The sequence below is a fragment of the Meles meles genome, chromosome 14, assembly GCF_922984935.1.
Source record: "Meles meles chromosome 14, mMelMel3.1 paternal haplotype, whole genome shotgun sequence".
Lineage (NCBI taxonomy): Eukaryota > Metazoa > Chordata > Mammalia > Carnivora > Mustelidae > Meles > Meles meles.
The window spans coordinates 14,725,675-14,743,073 of NC_060079.1; the positions used below are offsets into that span (position 1 = coordinate 14,725,675).

A 17,399-nucleotide genomic window follows, 5' to 3' on the forward strand; every position below is an offset into this window, starting at 1 on the left:
TCATATTGGTGAACTTCATTACGGATCTGGTATGTGTAGGTGAACTGATTCTTCTTTTGGGAGATTTCACATATTTATTTCTACAAAGAGCTTAACCAGTACTAATCATACAGAATTTTCTGTTTACTGTAAGCCTGGCCTCTTCATGTCTGTTTTTAAAAAACAGTTTTTTAAGGGTCTGCATAACCTTGATGTAGTTAATTTTTTAATTTGACTATGAGTGGAAATAAGCCTCAAAATCAAGCGGGGTCTCTAACATTTAATCAAACTTTGGGATGTATTTTCATATAGGAAGTACACTTTAACGAGCTGATTAGAACATTTAAGGGTTTATTTATTTCTTGCAAAGTATATTGAGCATTTTTATGTATACTTTTTCATCTGGAGCTCATGAAAGTTTTTCTGTGGAATTGGAGATTAGGAAAACCATGGGAAAATTATTGTGACTGTATCTTCCTGATGGTTTTAAAGCTGTTTGTGTTTTGTTTTAGAGCAATGATAATGAGGAACGCCTACAAGTTGTTAAACTATTGGCAAAAATGTTTGGTGCGAAGGATTCAGAATTGGCTTCTCAAAACAAACCACTTTGGCAGTGTTACTTGGGCAGGTATATGATTTTGGTGTCCTGTTTAAAAGTAATAAATGTTTTTATTTATTTATATTATCTAAAAATGTCATCCATATTTTAATATTTTCCAGAAATTATAAAAATGAAGCTTTTATATTTTGAAATTTTTGAGTGTTAGTACTGATTGGCCATATTTACAATTTCCCTTTCTGTTTTCATCTTATTTTGCCCTTAATAATTTCTGAAAGATGATACACTTAAAAAGCTATCTCAGAAAATATTATAATCATGAAATTAAAATGTGTTAGTACATTAGCAGTGATTCATTCCAGCTGAAAATAAATCACTGTGAGATGCACGGGTATCCGCAGAACGAATAAATAAATGATATGTATGTCTTCCTCCTAACCTCCTTTGTACATTTCTCTTTTAAAGGAAGTGATAGCCTGGGATATATGCTTTTAATGTTCACAATTGTGAAATTGTTTGCAAAATTTTGAGTGTATTTGTTTCTTTTTTCTTTGAGAAGGGTTCAATAATGTTTTTAAAGGTATCCTTGACCTTGAATATATTAAAACCACTTAAAGTGCCTTGACTGAAACCTACTTTGACCCAGAAGATAAAGGAGAATTTTTTTTCCCTCTGCTTAAATTTTTTTCATAACAAATAATGCAGTTAAGTCACAAATAAATAGGATTTAAAAACTTGTACTCTGTTTCTTTTTATATTGAAATATTTGCATGTTATAACACTTTTCTTTCCTTCTTATACTAGAACTGTCATGATTATAATAAATTTAATCTCTCTTGGCCTTATTTTTCTAATTTGTTAAATGAACTCTAAACTTCCTAAGTGCTAAATTCTTAATCTGATTTCTTATCGCTTATATAGCTCAATAGTATTGTCAAGGTGCATTAAATGAATAAATTTTCGTCTATTGTTATTTTGAGTTTGCTTTCTAGACTCTTTTCCTTTAAATACAGTGGAAAGTTCTTGGGCAGCAGAGCAGAATAGCTTATATGTTTAATTAAATTATACCGGTTAATTTAGAGTCCACTTAACGTGCTCATACAAAAATACAGGTTTTACTTACAGACATTTACTGTATCTTTAAATCAGGACTTGGATTATCCAGACTTGATTTGGGAGGTTAAAATTTGTCACATTTCCATTACATTGTAATTTTTTCCTTTACTTTTAAAATTATTGTCTTCAAACTGAAACTTATTACCACTTTTAAGAAGCTAGAATATTTTTTAGAGGTGTTATAATATTTATTTATAATGGTTAAATGGTATATGTTTAGTTGAAAATGGTACAGCACATTGGGATGAAGTACTGGATTCAAAACAGTCTGGAAACTATATGAGACCATAGGCTAGGTGTTTTAACTTTTTTTTGAGTGTACTTCGTAGAGCATTTTTTTCCTTATAATAAGCTTTTCTTTCTTTCCTTTTTTTTTTTTTTTTAAAGATTTTATTTATTTATTTGACATACAGAGATCACAAATAGGCAGAGAGGCAGGCAGAGAGAGAGAGGAGGAAGAAAGCAGGCTCCCTGCTGAGCAGAGAGCCCGATGCGGGGCTTGATCCCAGGACCCTGGGAACATGACCTGAGCTGAAGGCAGAGGCTTTAACCCATTGAGCCACCCAGGCGCCCCTCTTATAATAAGCTTTTATGAATAATTTGGTGCTCATTTAGAAGATCTCTTTTTTTCTCCTTTATAATATTTGTTATGATGTTTGTTATGATATGTTATGAATTTGTTATGGTATTGGTGATAGATGATTTGGAAACCTTTTGATATTATAGAATTAGATATATGAAAATATGGAATGGAAAATTCTCACTTTACTTTGATGTTCTTGTTGTTACTTAACAAAATTTTTCAAAGACATCACTCTTTTGTAGTCCAGGCTGAACTAGTGTATACAGGCTTTCAACATCAGTGGTTTAGGACAGCTGGACATCATGGGCTTTATGATGGAGGAACAGGATTACATCTTTGAAATAGTCTTGCTGAAACAGTGAATCTGGATATAATTAAGTGTCTAGATCTAACTATCAACTTGTAAGATTTAGGAGAGAAGGGGAGCCTGTTAATTGAAACCAGGATAATACAGATTAGTGAAATCTCAACTGTGGAAAAACACTACACACACAAACAGACCAATTTCTTCACCAAATAAATTATAAGGAAAAAAAAAAAGATAGAAGAGAAACACAAAATTAAAAGATACCTAAATTGCATATCTTTCAAAGAGTTTTAATATTTTGGAGATAAATACTAAGATATTTACTTCTTCATTTAAAATTGGCTTTGGTATTAGTGGAAATGTAATGTGATGTTTAACTGGATAGGAGTTAATTTGGTATATGTGCTGCCGAAGCGAGCACTGGATAGGAGTTAATTTGGGCTCAGTTTTAGAGTCATGTAAAATAATACTGGGTTTAGTGCAAGATTTGCCACACTTTATGAATGCCCTACACTTAAAAAAGAATGGGATTTATATAATGTATCTATGCCCTGTGCACACACATAGGCTTATATAAACATATATATTTAAAAGAATAATATTTATAGGAAAAATCTTGTCATTCTCATTTTTGTGCTTGAGCCAAACGTATATTGTTTACACATGCTCCTTAAAAGTACATAGTTCTCATAGGAGATTGTCCTGGTTTAATATAGACATTCTGAAGCATTCATAAATATATAGCTTATCAAAACTTTGTTGAAATAGTCTAGCTTTGCTTTGAATTATTCTACAGAACTTGTTTTTTATTTTAATTAGAGAAGTAAATATAAGTTGTGTATGTTTTAAACACATAATTGTTCCTCTTATTTTAAAGAACGTCCTGTGCCTTTATATTTTATCAGGTTTAATGACATCCATGTACCAATCCGCTTGGAATGTGTGAAGTTTGCTAGTCATTGTCTCATGAACCATCCTGATTTAGCAAAGGACTTAACAGGTATTATATACCCATAATAGCAAATATGCCTAGATGTTCTTTGGTGAAAAAAATCAGTTTTATGTATATGGGGGGGGAATCCCATTTTTTGGTTACTGTGATGGGTAAAGTCATCTTTTAATTCATTATCATGGAAGTTACTCTCTGGAACTAGAATTTTTACTCCTTATATCCTTTAACTAGAAACACCTATAAAAAGTTCAGTTTACCAGAAACAATACGAGTTTTTTCATTTCAGAACAGTTCTAAAAGTATTTTAGGTGTTTGGATTTGAACTTCAACTTGGTGTTCTTTACTCTTCTTTAGTGTTTTGAGAACTTAGGTAAACGTCATTAATTTGTAAACTATGTTAAATGGAGGTAACTTTTCTGAAATCTGTATAAATTACAAGGCATTTCAGAACTTTGCATTTCTGTACTAATAAAGATATCATGTATCTGAATATTGCTCATCTATTAATTTTTCTTTTCTTTTTTAAGATTTTACTTATTTAGGGATGCCTGCGTGGCTCAGTCAGTTAAGTGTCTGTCTTTGGCTCAGGTTATGATCCCAGAGTCCTGGAATGGAACTCCACATTGGGCTCCTTGCTCAGCAGGGAGCCTGGTTCTCCCTCTGCCTGCCACTGCTTGTGCTTGCACTCTCTGACAAATAAAATCTCAAGCAAAAGATTTTATTTATTTATTTATTAAGATTTTATTAATTTGAGAAAGAGAGCAAGTGAGAGCACGAGCGGGGTGGGGGGTTAGAATGGGAGGAAGAAGCAGACTCCCTATTGAGCAGGAAGCCCCATGGATGGGACTCCATCCCTGAGCCCCAGGATCATGACCTGAGCTGAAGGCAGAGGTTTAACTGACTGAGCCACCCAAGCACCCTTAATTTTTTTTAAATTAGGAAATTATTTGGAAAATACAGATGTCTATAGTAGCCGCTGTGTCTTCTTCAGAAATGTTACAGCATTTTGCTCTATTTTCTTCAGAGATTGAAAAAAAGAAAATAAATTGTAGTTGTAGTTGAAATGCCACTCATAAATTATTATTCCTGTTTCCACAGAGGGTAGCTACTCCAATAAATTTGGTTTACATCCTGTTTCTTTTTCTATCTACGTCACATGTATATTTGTCCATAAATGATAAATGGTTCTGTTATGTGTTTTTAAAAATTTTATTGAAATGGTATCATTTGATTTTGATGGAGTTGAACTTATTCCTGCTGTCTTATGTATTTTATTTTCATGCTGCTTGCCTTTTTTTTTTCCCTCCTATTTTCCTCTTTTTTGCTTAATTGCTTACTTTTCTTTGTTTTCATTTTTCCTTTTTTCCCTTGGGGCTTGGAAGTTAACATTTTCACTTTTGTGCTTTTACTGCGAAATTGATCAGTGAAGTCTAAAGTTAATCAGAACTCTCTAGCTTCTTTCTGAGCAATCAAGGAACCTTGAAAGTTTTAACTCTGCAAGTTCTCTTTCCATCATTTAAGTTATTGTTTGTTATTAGTTATTTACTCTTTTTAAAACTTTACCAACTTGTAGTATATATAAAATTTTTTTTTTTATGGTCCTTGCTTACGGTTCTTAAATCTTACTACTTCCTTCTGAGTTCCTTTTGATAAAATGATGAAGTGTACTCTTTCATAATTTTTTTTTTAAAGATTTTTGATTTATTTACTTGAAAGAGAGCAGAAACAGGGGAGGTGGCAGGCAGAGGGAGAGGGAGAAGCAGGCTTCCAGCTGAGCAGCGAGCCCAATGTGGGACTCAGTCCCAGGACCCCAGGATCATCCTCTGAGCTGAAGACAGACGCTTAACTGACTGAGCCACCCAGATGCCCTTCTTTAATATTTTTAACAATAATTTGTCATAGTAATACTTCAGGTTTTGTTAAATTTCTACCAATTCTGTAAGCAGGTATTTCTCACTTTCATCCTTTTTTGGGGGGTGATATCCTGTCTGAAACCCTCTACCTGCCCACTCATATCTGAATTTGGACTGCTTGCTCTTTGAGTTTCTACTTTATAGCATTGATCTTTAGAGGATCTGTTCTTCCTCCCTCTTTCGTCTTCCCTCTGTTTCCTTTCCTTCTCTCTCTCTCTCTCGTGTGTGTGTGTTTGTGTGTGTGTGTCTGTTTCTCTTTTGTCTTCCTCCTCCTCTTTTCCCCTGGATGTTCCTTTTACTGTAGCATTCTGTTCTTGTGTTATTGATGCACTGTTCTCTGAAAAAAATTAATGATAGTGTTTTGGAGAATTTTTTTCCTACAAAATGTTTGTTTTAGTTAACTTATTTTTCCCACCTGCTTTTGTCTGTATTTTCTGTGTTAGAGGCTTTCCTCAAATGCTTGTCAGTCGGTAGCTCTCTGCTATAATTAAGAGTGGGGGACTAAATAAAGAGCTGTTTAGAAAGTCCTGAATATATAGATGGGATTGCTGACTCTGAACTTCGATATAGGGTGAACAGGGTGGGTTCTTTGTTAGAAAACCTTTAGTTTAAATACTTGTCTTTAACTGGTCAGATTCCCCACTGAAAAGGATCCTGTCAGGAGTTTAAAAGTCTAGTTGCTGGTGTCTTTGGGACTCCTGTATTATTACTTCATTCCTTTTTTTTATTATTGCATGATATTCTATTGTATAAATACATAGTGATTTGTTTATTCACTTTTTTGTTTGATGGGTTTCTGGGTTTTTTATTTTGAGCTATTAAGATTAAGATTACTCTGAGTATTGTTACAAGTGTTAAGATTAAGATTACTCTGAGTATTGTTACAAGTGTATCTATGGATTTATGCTTTTATTTCTCTCTGTAATTACTTAGAGTGAAATTGCTGGTTATAGGGTAAATACATGTTTAATTTTATAAGAAATGACTTAAGTTCTCCATATTAGCTATATTGTTTTCCACTTGGACTGGAAATGATTTAGACTTCCAGTTCTTCAGTGTTCTTGTCACCGTTTTGTGTCATAAGTCTTTCTGATTGTAGTCATTCTCATAGTTCTTGCTGTTTTATTGTGGTTTTAATTTGCATTCTCCTGATGACTAATGAGATTGAGTATCTTTTTATGTGTGTATTGAAATTTTCTTTTGTGAAGTGTCTGTTTAAATTTTAAATCCATCTTTTTAAAATTGGCTTGTTTTTCTTTTCTTTTTTTTTTTTTAAGATTTTATTTACTTATTTATTTGATAGACAGAGATCATAAGTAGACAGAGAGAGATGGAAGCAGGCTCCCTGCTGAGCAGAGAGCTGGATGCAGGGCTCGATCCCAGGACCCTGGGATCATGACCGGAGCCGAAAGCAGAGGCTTTAACCCACTGAGCCACCAGGCAACCCATGTTTTGATTTTTTATAGCTATCTAAAATATTTTTTAAATGTGAATAATTTCACCGATAACCTTTTAAGTTCTTCCATTGTTTGGAATGTTTGAATGTTTTCCAAAAGATAGTGTATAGTTTCCTTTTTTTATGAAACACTTATGTTGCGTTATGATTTCCTACTTTTCAGCCTCTGGGCACATTTCAGTTTTTTTTTTTTTTTTTTCCCCCTTTAATTCCCATCAATTATTTCACCTAACCCCCTACCCACCTTCCTCAGGTAACCATCAGTTTGTTCTCTATAGTTGAGTCTGTTGGTTTGTCTTTCACTATTTTTTTCCTTTGCTCATCGGTTTTCTTAAATTCCACATGTGAGTGAGATCATATGATATTTGTCTTTCTTTGATGTTGCTTGACATTATATTCTCTAGCTTTATCCATGTTTTGCAAATGGCAAGATTTCATTCCTTTTTAAAGCTGAATAATATTCTGCTGTGTGTGTGTGTATGTATACTTGTTCTTCTCAAACTATCTCAAAAAAATAGAAGAGAAAAAAAAAAAAAACAGAAGAGGAAGGAAAACTTCCAAATTCATTCTGTGAGGCCAGTATCACCCTGATACCAAAACCAGATAAAGACACCACCAAAAAAAAGAATTCTATAGGTCAATATCTCTCATGAGATACCACCTCTTCATATCCATCTATGGATGGACACTTGGCCTTTTTCCTTAGCTTGGCTATTGTATGTAAATAATGTTGCAATAAATAGGGATGAATGTATCCCTTTGAATTAGTGTTTTTTTTTAATTCTTTGGGTGAGTACCCAGTAGTGGAATTACTGGCTTGGAGAGTAGTTACATTTTTAACTTTTTAGGAAATTCCATACTGTTTCCTAGAGTGGCTGCAGCCAGTTTGCATTCCCACTGACAGTGCAAGAGAGTTTCCCTTTTTCTATATCCTCACCAAGACCTCTTGTTTCTTGGTTGTTGATATTAGCCATTCTGACAGGTGTGAGATGATACCTCATTGTAGTTTTAACTTGGATTTCCTTGGTGATGAGTGATTTGAGCATCTTTTCATGTATCTTTTGGCCATCTGTTAGTCTTTGGGAAAATGTCTGTTCATATATTGTCTGTTACTTAATTGGATCATTTGGGGTTTTTGGTGTTGAGTTGTATCAGTTCTTTATATGTTTTGGGTACTAACCCTTTATCAGATATGTTACTTGCCACTGTCTTCTATCTTCTCCCCTTCTCTAGGTTGTCTTTTAGTTTTGCTGGTTGTTTTCTTTGCTGTGCAGAAACTTAATTTTGAAATAGTCCCAATAGTTTATTATTGCTTTTATTTCCCTTACCTCAAGAGACACTATCTATAAAAATGTTGTTATAGCTAGTGTCTGAGAAATTACTGCCTGTGCTCTCTTCAAGGGTTTTTACAGTTTAAGGTCTCACATTTAGGTCTTTAATCCATTTTGAGTTTATTTTATGTTTGTGAAAGAAAGTGGTGTTTCATTTATTTGCAATGTAACTGTCCCAACTCCATTTGTTGGAGAGATTTTCTTCCATTGGATATTCATTTCTCCTTTGTTGAAGATTAATTGGTCATAAAATGTGGGTTTACTTCTGGGTTTTCTATTCTGTTCCATTGATCTGTGTGTTTATTTTTATGCCAGTACCATACTATTTTAGTCTACCATTTTGTAATATAACTTGAAGTCTGGAATTGTGATACCTCCAGTTTTGTTTTTCTTTTTCAAGATTGCTTTGACTAGTTGAGATCTTTTGTAATCCCATACAAATTTTAGGATTTTTTGCTTTAGTTTTGTGAAAAATGTTGGTATTTTGATATGAATTGTATTAAAATCTGTAGATTGCTTTAGGTGGTGTGGACATTTTAACAGTATTTGTTTTTCCAACCCATGAGCATGGAATGTCTTTCTGTTTCTTTGTATCATATATACATGTATCATGTATCTTGAATTGCTCTCATCAATATTTTTATAATTTTCAGAGTATAGGCTTTTACTGTTTTGGTTAAGTTTATTCCTAGATATTTTATTATTTTTGATGCAATTTTAAATGGGATTTGTTCTTAATTTCACTTTCTGCTGCTTCATTGTGTAGGAGTGCAACAGATTTCTGTACGTTGATTTTGTATCCTATGGCTTTACTGAATTCATCAGTTCTCGTGATATTTTGGTGGAGTCTTTCGTGTTTTCTCCAAAGAGATAATGATTATCTTATTCATTGGATAGATGCCTTTTTATTCTTTATCCATTTGGATGCCTTTTATTTATTTCTTTATGTTGTCTGATTGCTGTGGCTAGGACTTCCGAGTACTGTTTTGAATAAAAGCAGTGGAAGTGGACATCCTTGTGTTTTTTCTGACCTTAAAGGAAAAGCTCTGTTTTTCACCACTGAGTATGATGTTGGCTGGGGGCTTTTCATATAAGGCCTTTATCATGTTGAGGTATGTTCCCTCTAGACCTGCTTTGCAGAGGATTTCTATCATGAATGGATCTTGTACTTTGTCCGATTCTTTTCCTGCATCTGTTGAAATGATGATACGATTTTTAAAAAATATTTATTTATTTGACAGACGGCGATCACAAGTAGGCAGAGAGGCAGGTGGGGGTGGGGGGGGGGGAAGTAGGGTCCCTGCTGATCAGAGTGCTAGATGTGGGGCTTGATCCCAAGACCCTGGGATCATGACCTGAGCCAAAGGCAGAGGTTTAACCCACTGAGCCACCCAGGCACCCAGAGGATACGATTTTTTAAAAAGATGAAACAAGATGGGATTGGGAGGGAGACAAACCATAAATGACTCTTAATCTCACAAAACAAACTGGGGGTTGCTGGGGGGAGGTGGGATTGGGAGAGGGGGAGCGGGCTATGGACATTGGGGAGGGGAGGCGAACCATAAGAGACTATGGACTCTGAAAAACAACCTGAGGGTTTTGAAGGGTCAGGGGTGGGAGGTTGGGGGAACAGGTGGTGGGTAATGGGGAGGGCACGTTTTGCATGGAGCACTGGGTGTTGTGCAAAAAGAATGAATACTGTTACGCTGAAAAAATAAATAAAATGGAAAAAAAAAAGATTTTTTTTTTTTTTTTAAATTTTGTAAGAGAGAGAGAGAGAGGGAGAGAGGGATCACAGGCATGCAGAGTGGCAGGCAGAGTCAGAGGGAGAAGCAGGCTCCCCGCTGAGCAAGGAGCCCGATGTGGGACTTGATCCCAGGACGCTGGGATCATGACCTGAGCCGAAGGCAGCTGCTTAACCAACTGAGCCACGAGAGAGAGTGAGTTTGAGGGAGAGGAAAGGTCAGAGGGAAAGAGAGAAGCAGAATCCCTGCTGAGAGGGAGCCAAACACAGGGGCTGGATCCCAGTACCCTGAGATTATGACCTGAGCCGAAGGCAGCTGCTTAACTGAGTCACCCAGGAGCCCTTGATCATCTGATTTTTATCCTTTCTTTTATTAATGTGATTTATCAAGTTAATTGTTTTGTGAATATTGAACTGCCCTCACATCCCAGGAATAAATCCCACTTCATTGAGACATTTTTAGAAATATTGTTTAATTCAGTTTGCTAATATTTTGTTGAGGATTTTTGCATTTATGCTCATGAGAGATATTGACCTATAGAATTCTTTTTTTTGGTAGTGTCTTTATCTGGTTTTGGTATCAGGGTGACTGACCTCAAAGAATGAATTTGGAAGTTTTCCTTCCTCTTCTATTTTTTTGAGATACTTTGAGAAGAGTAGGTATTAACTCTTCTTTAATTCTTTGGTAGAATTTGCCTATGAAGCTGTCTGGTCCTGGACTTTGTTTTTTGGGATTTTTTGGATTACTGATTCAATTTCATTGCTGGTAATTGGTCTGTTCTATTTTATTTATTTATTTTCTATTTCTCCATGCTTTAGTTTTGGTAGGTTATATGTTTCCAGGAATTTATCCATTTCTTCTAAGTTGTCCAATTTGTTGGCATATGGGTTTCCATAAAAATCTGTTATAATTGTATTTCTGTGGTGTTAGTTATTATTTCTCCTCTTTTATTAATGATTTTGTTTATTGGGGTCCTCTTTTTTTTGATAGCTAGAGGTTTATTGAAACCAACTCTTGGTTTCATTGATTTGGTTCTATTTTTTATGTTTCTGTATCATTTATTTCTACTCTGATCTTTATTATTCCTTCTTCTTGCTGGGTTTGGGCTTTCTTTGTTTTTTTGTTTTGTTTTGTTTTGGTTTTTTTTCCTAACTCTTTTAGCTTTAAGGTTAGGTTATTTATTTGAGGTTTTCCTTGCTTCTTGAGGTAGGTCTGTATTGCTATAAACTGTATGTTTTTTTAGTTGGCTAAAAGATAGCCCTGAAAAATCTAAGGTTCTAACTACTTTACATGCACTCTTTCAAGCATTCCTTATATTTCCAGCTGGTGCCTTGAATTTCTAAATGTTTTCATGGTTCTTCTACCCTGGAAATGAGCTTATTTATTATTTTCTTCCTTTTTGGATTTCATCTTTTCATTTTGTTTACAAGTGCTACATCTACCACAGTTTTGTTGAAAACTCTCTTTTGCTATGATCTTTTCTCTTACACTTGTCCCTTTTAAAAGACATTTTCTTAGGATTTCAGGAGTGAGCTAAGATTAATATATGTTAGACACACATGTTTGTCTTGCCTTTCTTGACAGTGTTTTTGTGAGATTCATCCTTGTGCCTTCAGCCACATTTTGAGGGACATGGCCATATTGTGAAGATTATTATTCAGCTGCTTTGTCGTGCTAACTACCAAGAATTTCATCTTTCTCTTTTGTTTTCTTCTGCACAGTAGGGATCTGTAAGTTAATAGTTCTTGTATATATCTGTTTCATATGAATGATTTAGGGAGATTGGGATGCATCTTAAAATCGATGGTCTTCTCATTGGTTTTGTCTTAGTGGCCTCTAAGAATAATATCAATTGCACTTGAAACAAGTAAAGTGGAAGATGAAACTCCCACGTTTATCTTGGTGGAGAAAGGGAACTTGAGATGTATTTAACAGGCTTCATTTGAAATCAGTACTTAAAGTAACTTTCTTTACTGAGTTAGGTAAAATTACACTTCAGAAGTTTTTTTTTGTGGCGGGGGGGCGACAGACGACATACGGTCTATCTCATTTTTGGAAATAGTTTCTGTTATAGAATGCTCATGGTGAAAATGCTTAAACCTGGGCAGTGGTTTTATGGGTGTTTGTGTTGTAATTATTTGTTAAACTGTCAATTTATAGGGAAGTAAATCCATTTACAATCATAAGCATTATTTGCTGTATATAGGCATAGCTAGACATATTGCTCCAAATCCAAACAATGAAAATTTAGCTACTGGTCTTATAATAAAAAGTGAAATGATATTTTATTTGTTATGTTCATGTTCAGTTGTGGTACCTCTTCCTTAAGCTTCTAATATATCATTACTGAAGAGTGTTAATTTTTTCTTTCAGCTCAGTGTCAGATCAGAACTGCCATGTTTTTGACTGAATTTAAGGTCTTCCTCCAGCCACTCCTAATTGTTAAACGTTTAATTTCTTTTATGTTTCCTTTTCCTTTCTTAGTTTAATGACGTGGACTTTCCTTTTGGTGTTTCCTGTAATCTTACTGCTTGGTGGCTAGTATTTTATTTTTTCTGAAACCTTACTCAGATAAGGGATAGAAGCTTAAATATTCTAGCCTTTTCCCAGTAGAACTATTTGACTTGAATATTTTAACTATTTAAACAACTGGGTGGCTCAGTGGGTTAAAGCCTCTGTCTTCAGCTCAGGTCATGATCCCAGGGTTCTGGGATCAAGCCCTGCATTGGGCTCTCTGCTGAGCAGGGAGCCTGCTTCCCACTCTCTCTCTGCCTTCCTCTCTGCCTACTTGTCATCTCTGTCAAATAAATAAATAAAATCTTAAAAAAAAAAAGAAATGAAATATTTAAAGTCATATACTTCTTAGTTCATTTGTATGGTTTAGTTAATGAGGTTAAGAACTCCTCAATACACTACCCTGACCCCCAGATGGGGAAGGGTTTTAATACTCAGTTGCATGTAAACTAGTATATTTTGATTGAAGGGCTAACCTTCATGTCTATGCCCTTTTCTCCTCTGCTCTTAATTTTGAAACTTTGAACCTTCTACTTAGGTTTTGTTTTGTTGTGGTTTACTTACCAAGGACTTATACAATCTTTTAAAACATATTAATTCTTAAAGTTCAATTTTAATAAAATAAAATTTTGTCTTTCAGAATATCTTAAAGTGAGGTCACATGACCCTGAAGAAGCTATTAGACATGATGTTATTGTGTCCATAGTTACAGCTGCTAAAAAGGATATTCTTCTGGTCAACGATCACTTACTTAATTTTGTGAGAGAGAGAACATTAGACAAACGGGTAAGTAGGAATAATAATTATTAGTAGGCGGCTTTTACTTAGCATACTTTAAGTTTAGTAGTATTTCATTTGGAAATATGAGATTTAAATGTAACTTGCCCTTTTTAGGAGGCATTTTAATATTTAGTATTGACGAGAACGTTTTATTTTTTTCTTAAGTTTTGTTAGGTTTTTAAATTCAGATTATTTGTTCTCATCTTAAAAATGAGATGGCTCTAAATGGTAGTCAGATGTTTAGCCTGGACACTAGTTTTAATAAATGACTTGTAAAGGCCTCTGACACAACTTCTTATGTTGTTGTTGACTCTCTTCTGTTTCTTTTCACATGAGTATCAGTTGATAGTCCTTTAGCTGGTTGTATTATAATTTCTGTGGAGTAGAAAATAACATGTTTTCAACTTTGCAAAGCTAAACCTGGCAGAGCAGCATGCTTGCAGCCTATCTTTTGTGACCCTAAACCTTTCCCCTTGAGTGAGCACCCACTAGCTGCACTCAGTAATCAGTGGCTTCTTAAGAGAGGTATAGTGTCTTCTTATTCTTGTATTCTTATTGCTTGGCTATATTAGTCACTCAGTAAAGTATGTGAGTGAATGTTCATTCTCTCCTCATCCCCATTGCCTTTCCTTTCTGGTGTGGGTTTTACTGGATTTAGGCTTGAATAATTTTGGTAGGAGGATGAAAATCATTGAAGTATTTGGGGGTTAATTAACAAAGAAAGCGGGAAGCCTGTTGGTAGTTGTGAATAGTTTTGACTAGTAAATACGTCATTTTAATAGTTGCTTATAAGTTTGGTTGTGCTTTCGTCATCATTTAATGCTCTCTTTGGTAATGCTGTTTGTGGGTAGAGGACAGATGGGAAGGAATTGCATAGTTTCCCCTCCAAATCTATTAGGTATTAGGAATAACTTATCTTAACTAATAAATTTAGACTTGTCTTTATTGAATATTTCATAGGGTATTAGTGAAAGGTACAAAAGGCATAAAGAAGGAAAAGGAGATTTGCCTTGTGGTAGGATAACAGTCTTTTAAGTGTTCAAGTAGTCTTTTTCTTAGTTAGACTTGGAATTTGAGCTAAGTATCTGTGTATTGTTGGGGTCACATAAATTCATATAATTTTTGATAATGTTGTATTCATCATAGGCCTCCTTGTAATGGAATATATTTATGTTCTTGGCAGAATTAGAATATGGTCTATCTTTAAATTCTCCTTAAAGCAGCAGTTTGGGGAATTAGAGATAAAACAGAGAATAGAAAGTTCCTACAAACAAATTAAATTCTTATTTTATGAGTAAGGCTTTTTGAAGTCTTTTATTTCAGTATGTATCAGTGGATGGATGAGATAAGGACTGTTCTTACTCTGCTGTAAGTAATTGAAAGAAAAACCAAGGGAAGAATATACAATGAATGACAGACTGCAAAGGAAAAAAAAAATAAACATCTGTGCAGCTTCATGAAGTTGTAAACATTACTAACATCTTACTGATTATAGTGCTGTTTGTGTAAAATTAAAGAATAAACTCATCCCAAGATAATTAAGCAGTATTAGATATACTAGCAAATATGTATTTTAAAAAAATAGTTAAATGCATTCCTCTTACACTTGAACTTGATTCTCAAATATACAAAATGAACTGAGTGTCTTTACTTAGCATTTGATAAAACCAATGTCATGTACCTTTAATTGAAGTATATTTAGTATACACCATAAATGGAAAAAATGTATAAGGGATAAGTCACAATTAACTCATTCTTTGCCTGTTAAAATTTTGTAGCATACTTTCTCTTACCAATTTTCAGTGACTTCATATGATGGTGATTAATGTTTGTTTTTTAGGGGTAAATGATGGGCTTAGGATATTAAAGCATTAAAATTTTTTATACACGTTGATATCTCTGTACCTTACATAGTAGATATATTAAAATGATAGTTGTGTTTTTTTCATAGTCATTATAAATTGATACCTAGTAACTGAGAAGTGATGAAGATATATTGTATAAAGCAGCTTAAAAACAAGAAAACGGACTTTCCTGAAATATAATGTGAGCATTTTTAAATTTTAAGAAAGCATTTTTGTTTTTACTTTAAGTGGAGAGTGCGCAAAGAAGCCATGATGGGACTTGCCCAAATTTATAAGAAGTATGCTTTACAATCAGCAGCTGGAAAAGATGCTGCAAAACAGATTTCATGGATCAAAGACAAATTGCTACATATATATTATCAAAATAGTATTGATGATCGGTAAGTTAAGGACACCATATGTAAAATACATGGTGCTTTTGATGTATTTAGCTGTTGTTGATCTGTTGTTTTAGGTAAACTGTTTTCTTTATAACTTTAAAGTCTCTCAGTTTTTACTGCAAGTTAAAGCTAGTGAGTGACTAGTTTTCTTCCTACCAAAGCCATGAATGAAGTAATAATGTGCATGTACCTTTAAGGAGGGATACAGTTTTTAAGTTCATTTTTGTATACTATTTTTAAACAGTGGTACTTAAGAGTAGAAATGTGTATAATCATTTAAATTTTATTTCAGAGGTTATTTTTCAAGTAAATTTTTCAAGTAAATGAAAATAAAGCTTTTGAATTTTAGACATTTTAAATAAACAGTTTCTACTGAAGGATAAAAAGACAGTTTATAGTTTTATTTGAAACACATTATCTGAATATAATCATATTTTTCTTTTGCAGTATAAGGTTAGATCTTGTATGGATCCTAACCATTTAGTAGTAAATAGATCTGTGAATCCTGCTTGCAAAATTGATTTCACTTGCTTGAATTTATTTTAAATTCTTAGATCCAAATGGTCTTACTCATAATAGATGAGAATGAGAAAATTAAGAACCAGTAGGCCACCTTACAATTTTAAGAGTTACAGTAACTAGAAACTGGGTATGTTAGATTAACTTTAGAAAACTTTATAGTTATTATTTTTGTAAAATTGACATTTTTAGACTTTTTGAGTGTGCAACATCATTGCATGGGAGATTTGCATTATTTGCTAGTACTTTTTTTTTTTTAAACTGTTAAACAGGTCTTTTCATGATTTTTACTCAGAAGAATAAAAACTCAGAAGAATTATTATGTCTTTAGAAATTTTAACTTAGAGATGCTTAGAATTTGTCATTTGGAAGGACCTGGTTTTTTGACACCTTATTATTCAGATAAGGAAATCGAATCCCTTGTATATACTCAAGGTCGTGCAGAGTAGTTATCTTAGCTGGGTATAGAGTTATTGCCAGTACATCCAGCTAAATCTTTTTTCAGCCCCTCTTCTTATAGAAGGAAATCATCGATTTGAAATCTCATCTCCATTCAGAAAGCAGAAACTTCTTTTATATGTATCCTTTGTGTGTTTTGGAATTTTATATACAAATTCAATACATTAAAAAAAAATCATTACAGTACTTTCTCTGTGTTTTTGTAGATTGCTTGTTGAACGCATCTTTGCCCAATACATGGTTCCCCACAATTTGGAAACTACAGAACGGATGAAGTGTTTATATTACTTGTATGCCACACTGGATTTAAATGCTGTGAAGTATGTTTCAAATGTCAAATTTTTCAGTGTATTGGATTTTATGGGAAAAACCCCCACAACTGTATTTTTAAATGTTAACAATTTATGTAATGCAAACATTGTTTAAATGATCAGACACAATAAAATACTTGGCCATTTTTTCAAAGGTACTGCTATCAACATGAGATTAACAAGGATTTTTGTAAGCAATTAAAATATAGAGCTGATTGACATGGAATCTTTCAGGATTTGATTTCTTTCCCCAGACATTCATATTGTCATTTCAAGAAGTATTGATGTACTTTTTTGTTTGTTTTCTTCCTTAAGGCATTAAGAAGGTCCATACTGAGAAAATCCTACCACCTTATTTTAACCTCGTGGTCATTTGAATTTTGCCATAGAGTGGTAGGGTACATATTTTGTGCTGTATAACCTCAGCATCTGTTATAGTTTGGCATATGGGTATGCACAAATACATTTTAATGACCATTTTTCATTCAGAAAATACTCTTGAACACCATTATACAGAATTGGCATTTTGGACATGGAAGAGACATTACTAATTGAATCATACTGATGGTTAGGAAATTGAAACCTAGAGATTGATTTGCTCTAGGTTTTAGAAAATGTAGATGCTCTGCA

The 17,399-nt window shown here is 33.7% G+C and overlaps 1 protein-coding gene across 7 annotated transcripts in view; it reads left to right on the forward strand.

The window, feature by feature from the left end:
- Window positions 1–17,399, forward strand: part of PDS5B (PDS5 cohesin associated factor B) — a 199,128-nt gene that overhangs the window by 93,584 nt on the left and 88,145 nt on the right. For all 7 annotated transcript variants that reach the window (XM_045978167.1, XM_045978169.1, XM_045978172.1 and 4 more), the window contains exons 9-13: window positions 492–607; window positions 3,450–3,544; window positions 13,096–13,241; window positions 15,329–15,480; window positions 16,665–16,778. In XM_045978167.1, coding sequence (XP_045834123.1) covers window positions 492–607; window positions 3,450–3,544; window positions 13,096–13,241; window positions 15,329–15,480; window positions 16,665–16,778 — 623 coding nt within the window. The remainder of the gene's footprint in view (window positions 1–491; window positions 608–3,449; window positions 3,545–13,095; window positions 13,242–15,328; window positions 15,481–16,664; window positions 16,779–17,399) is intronic.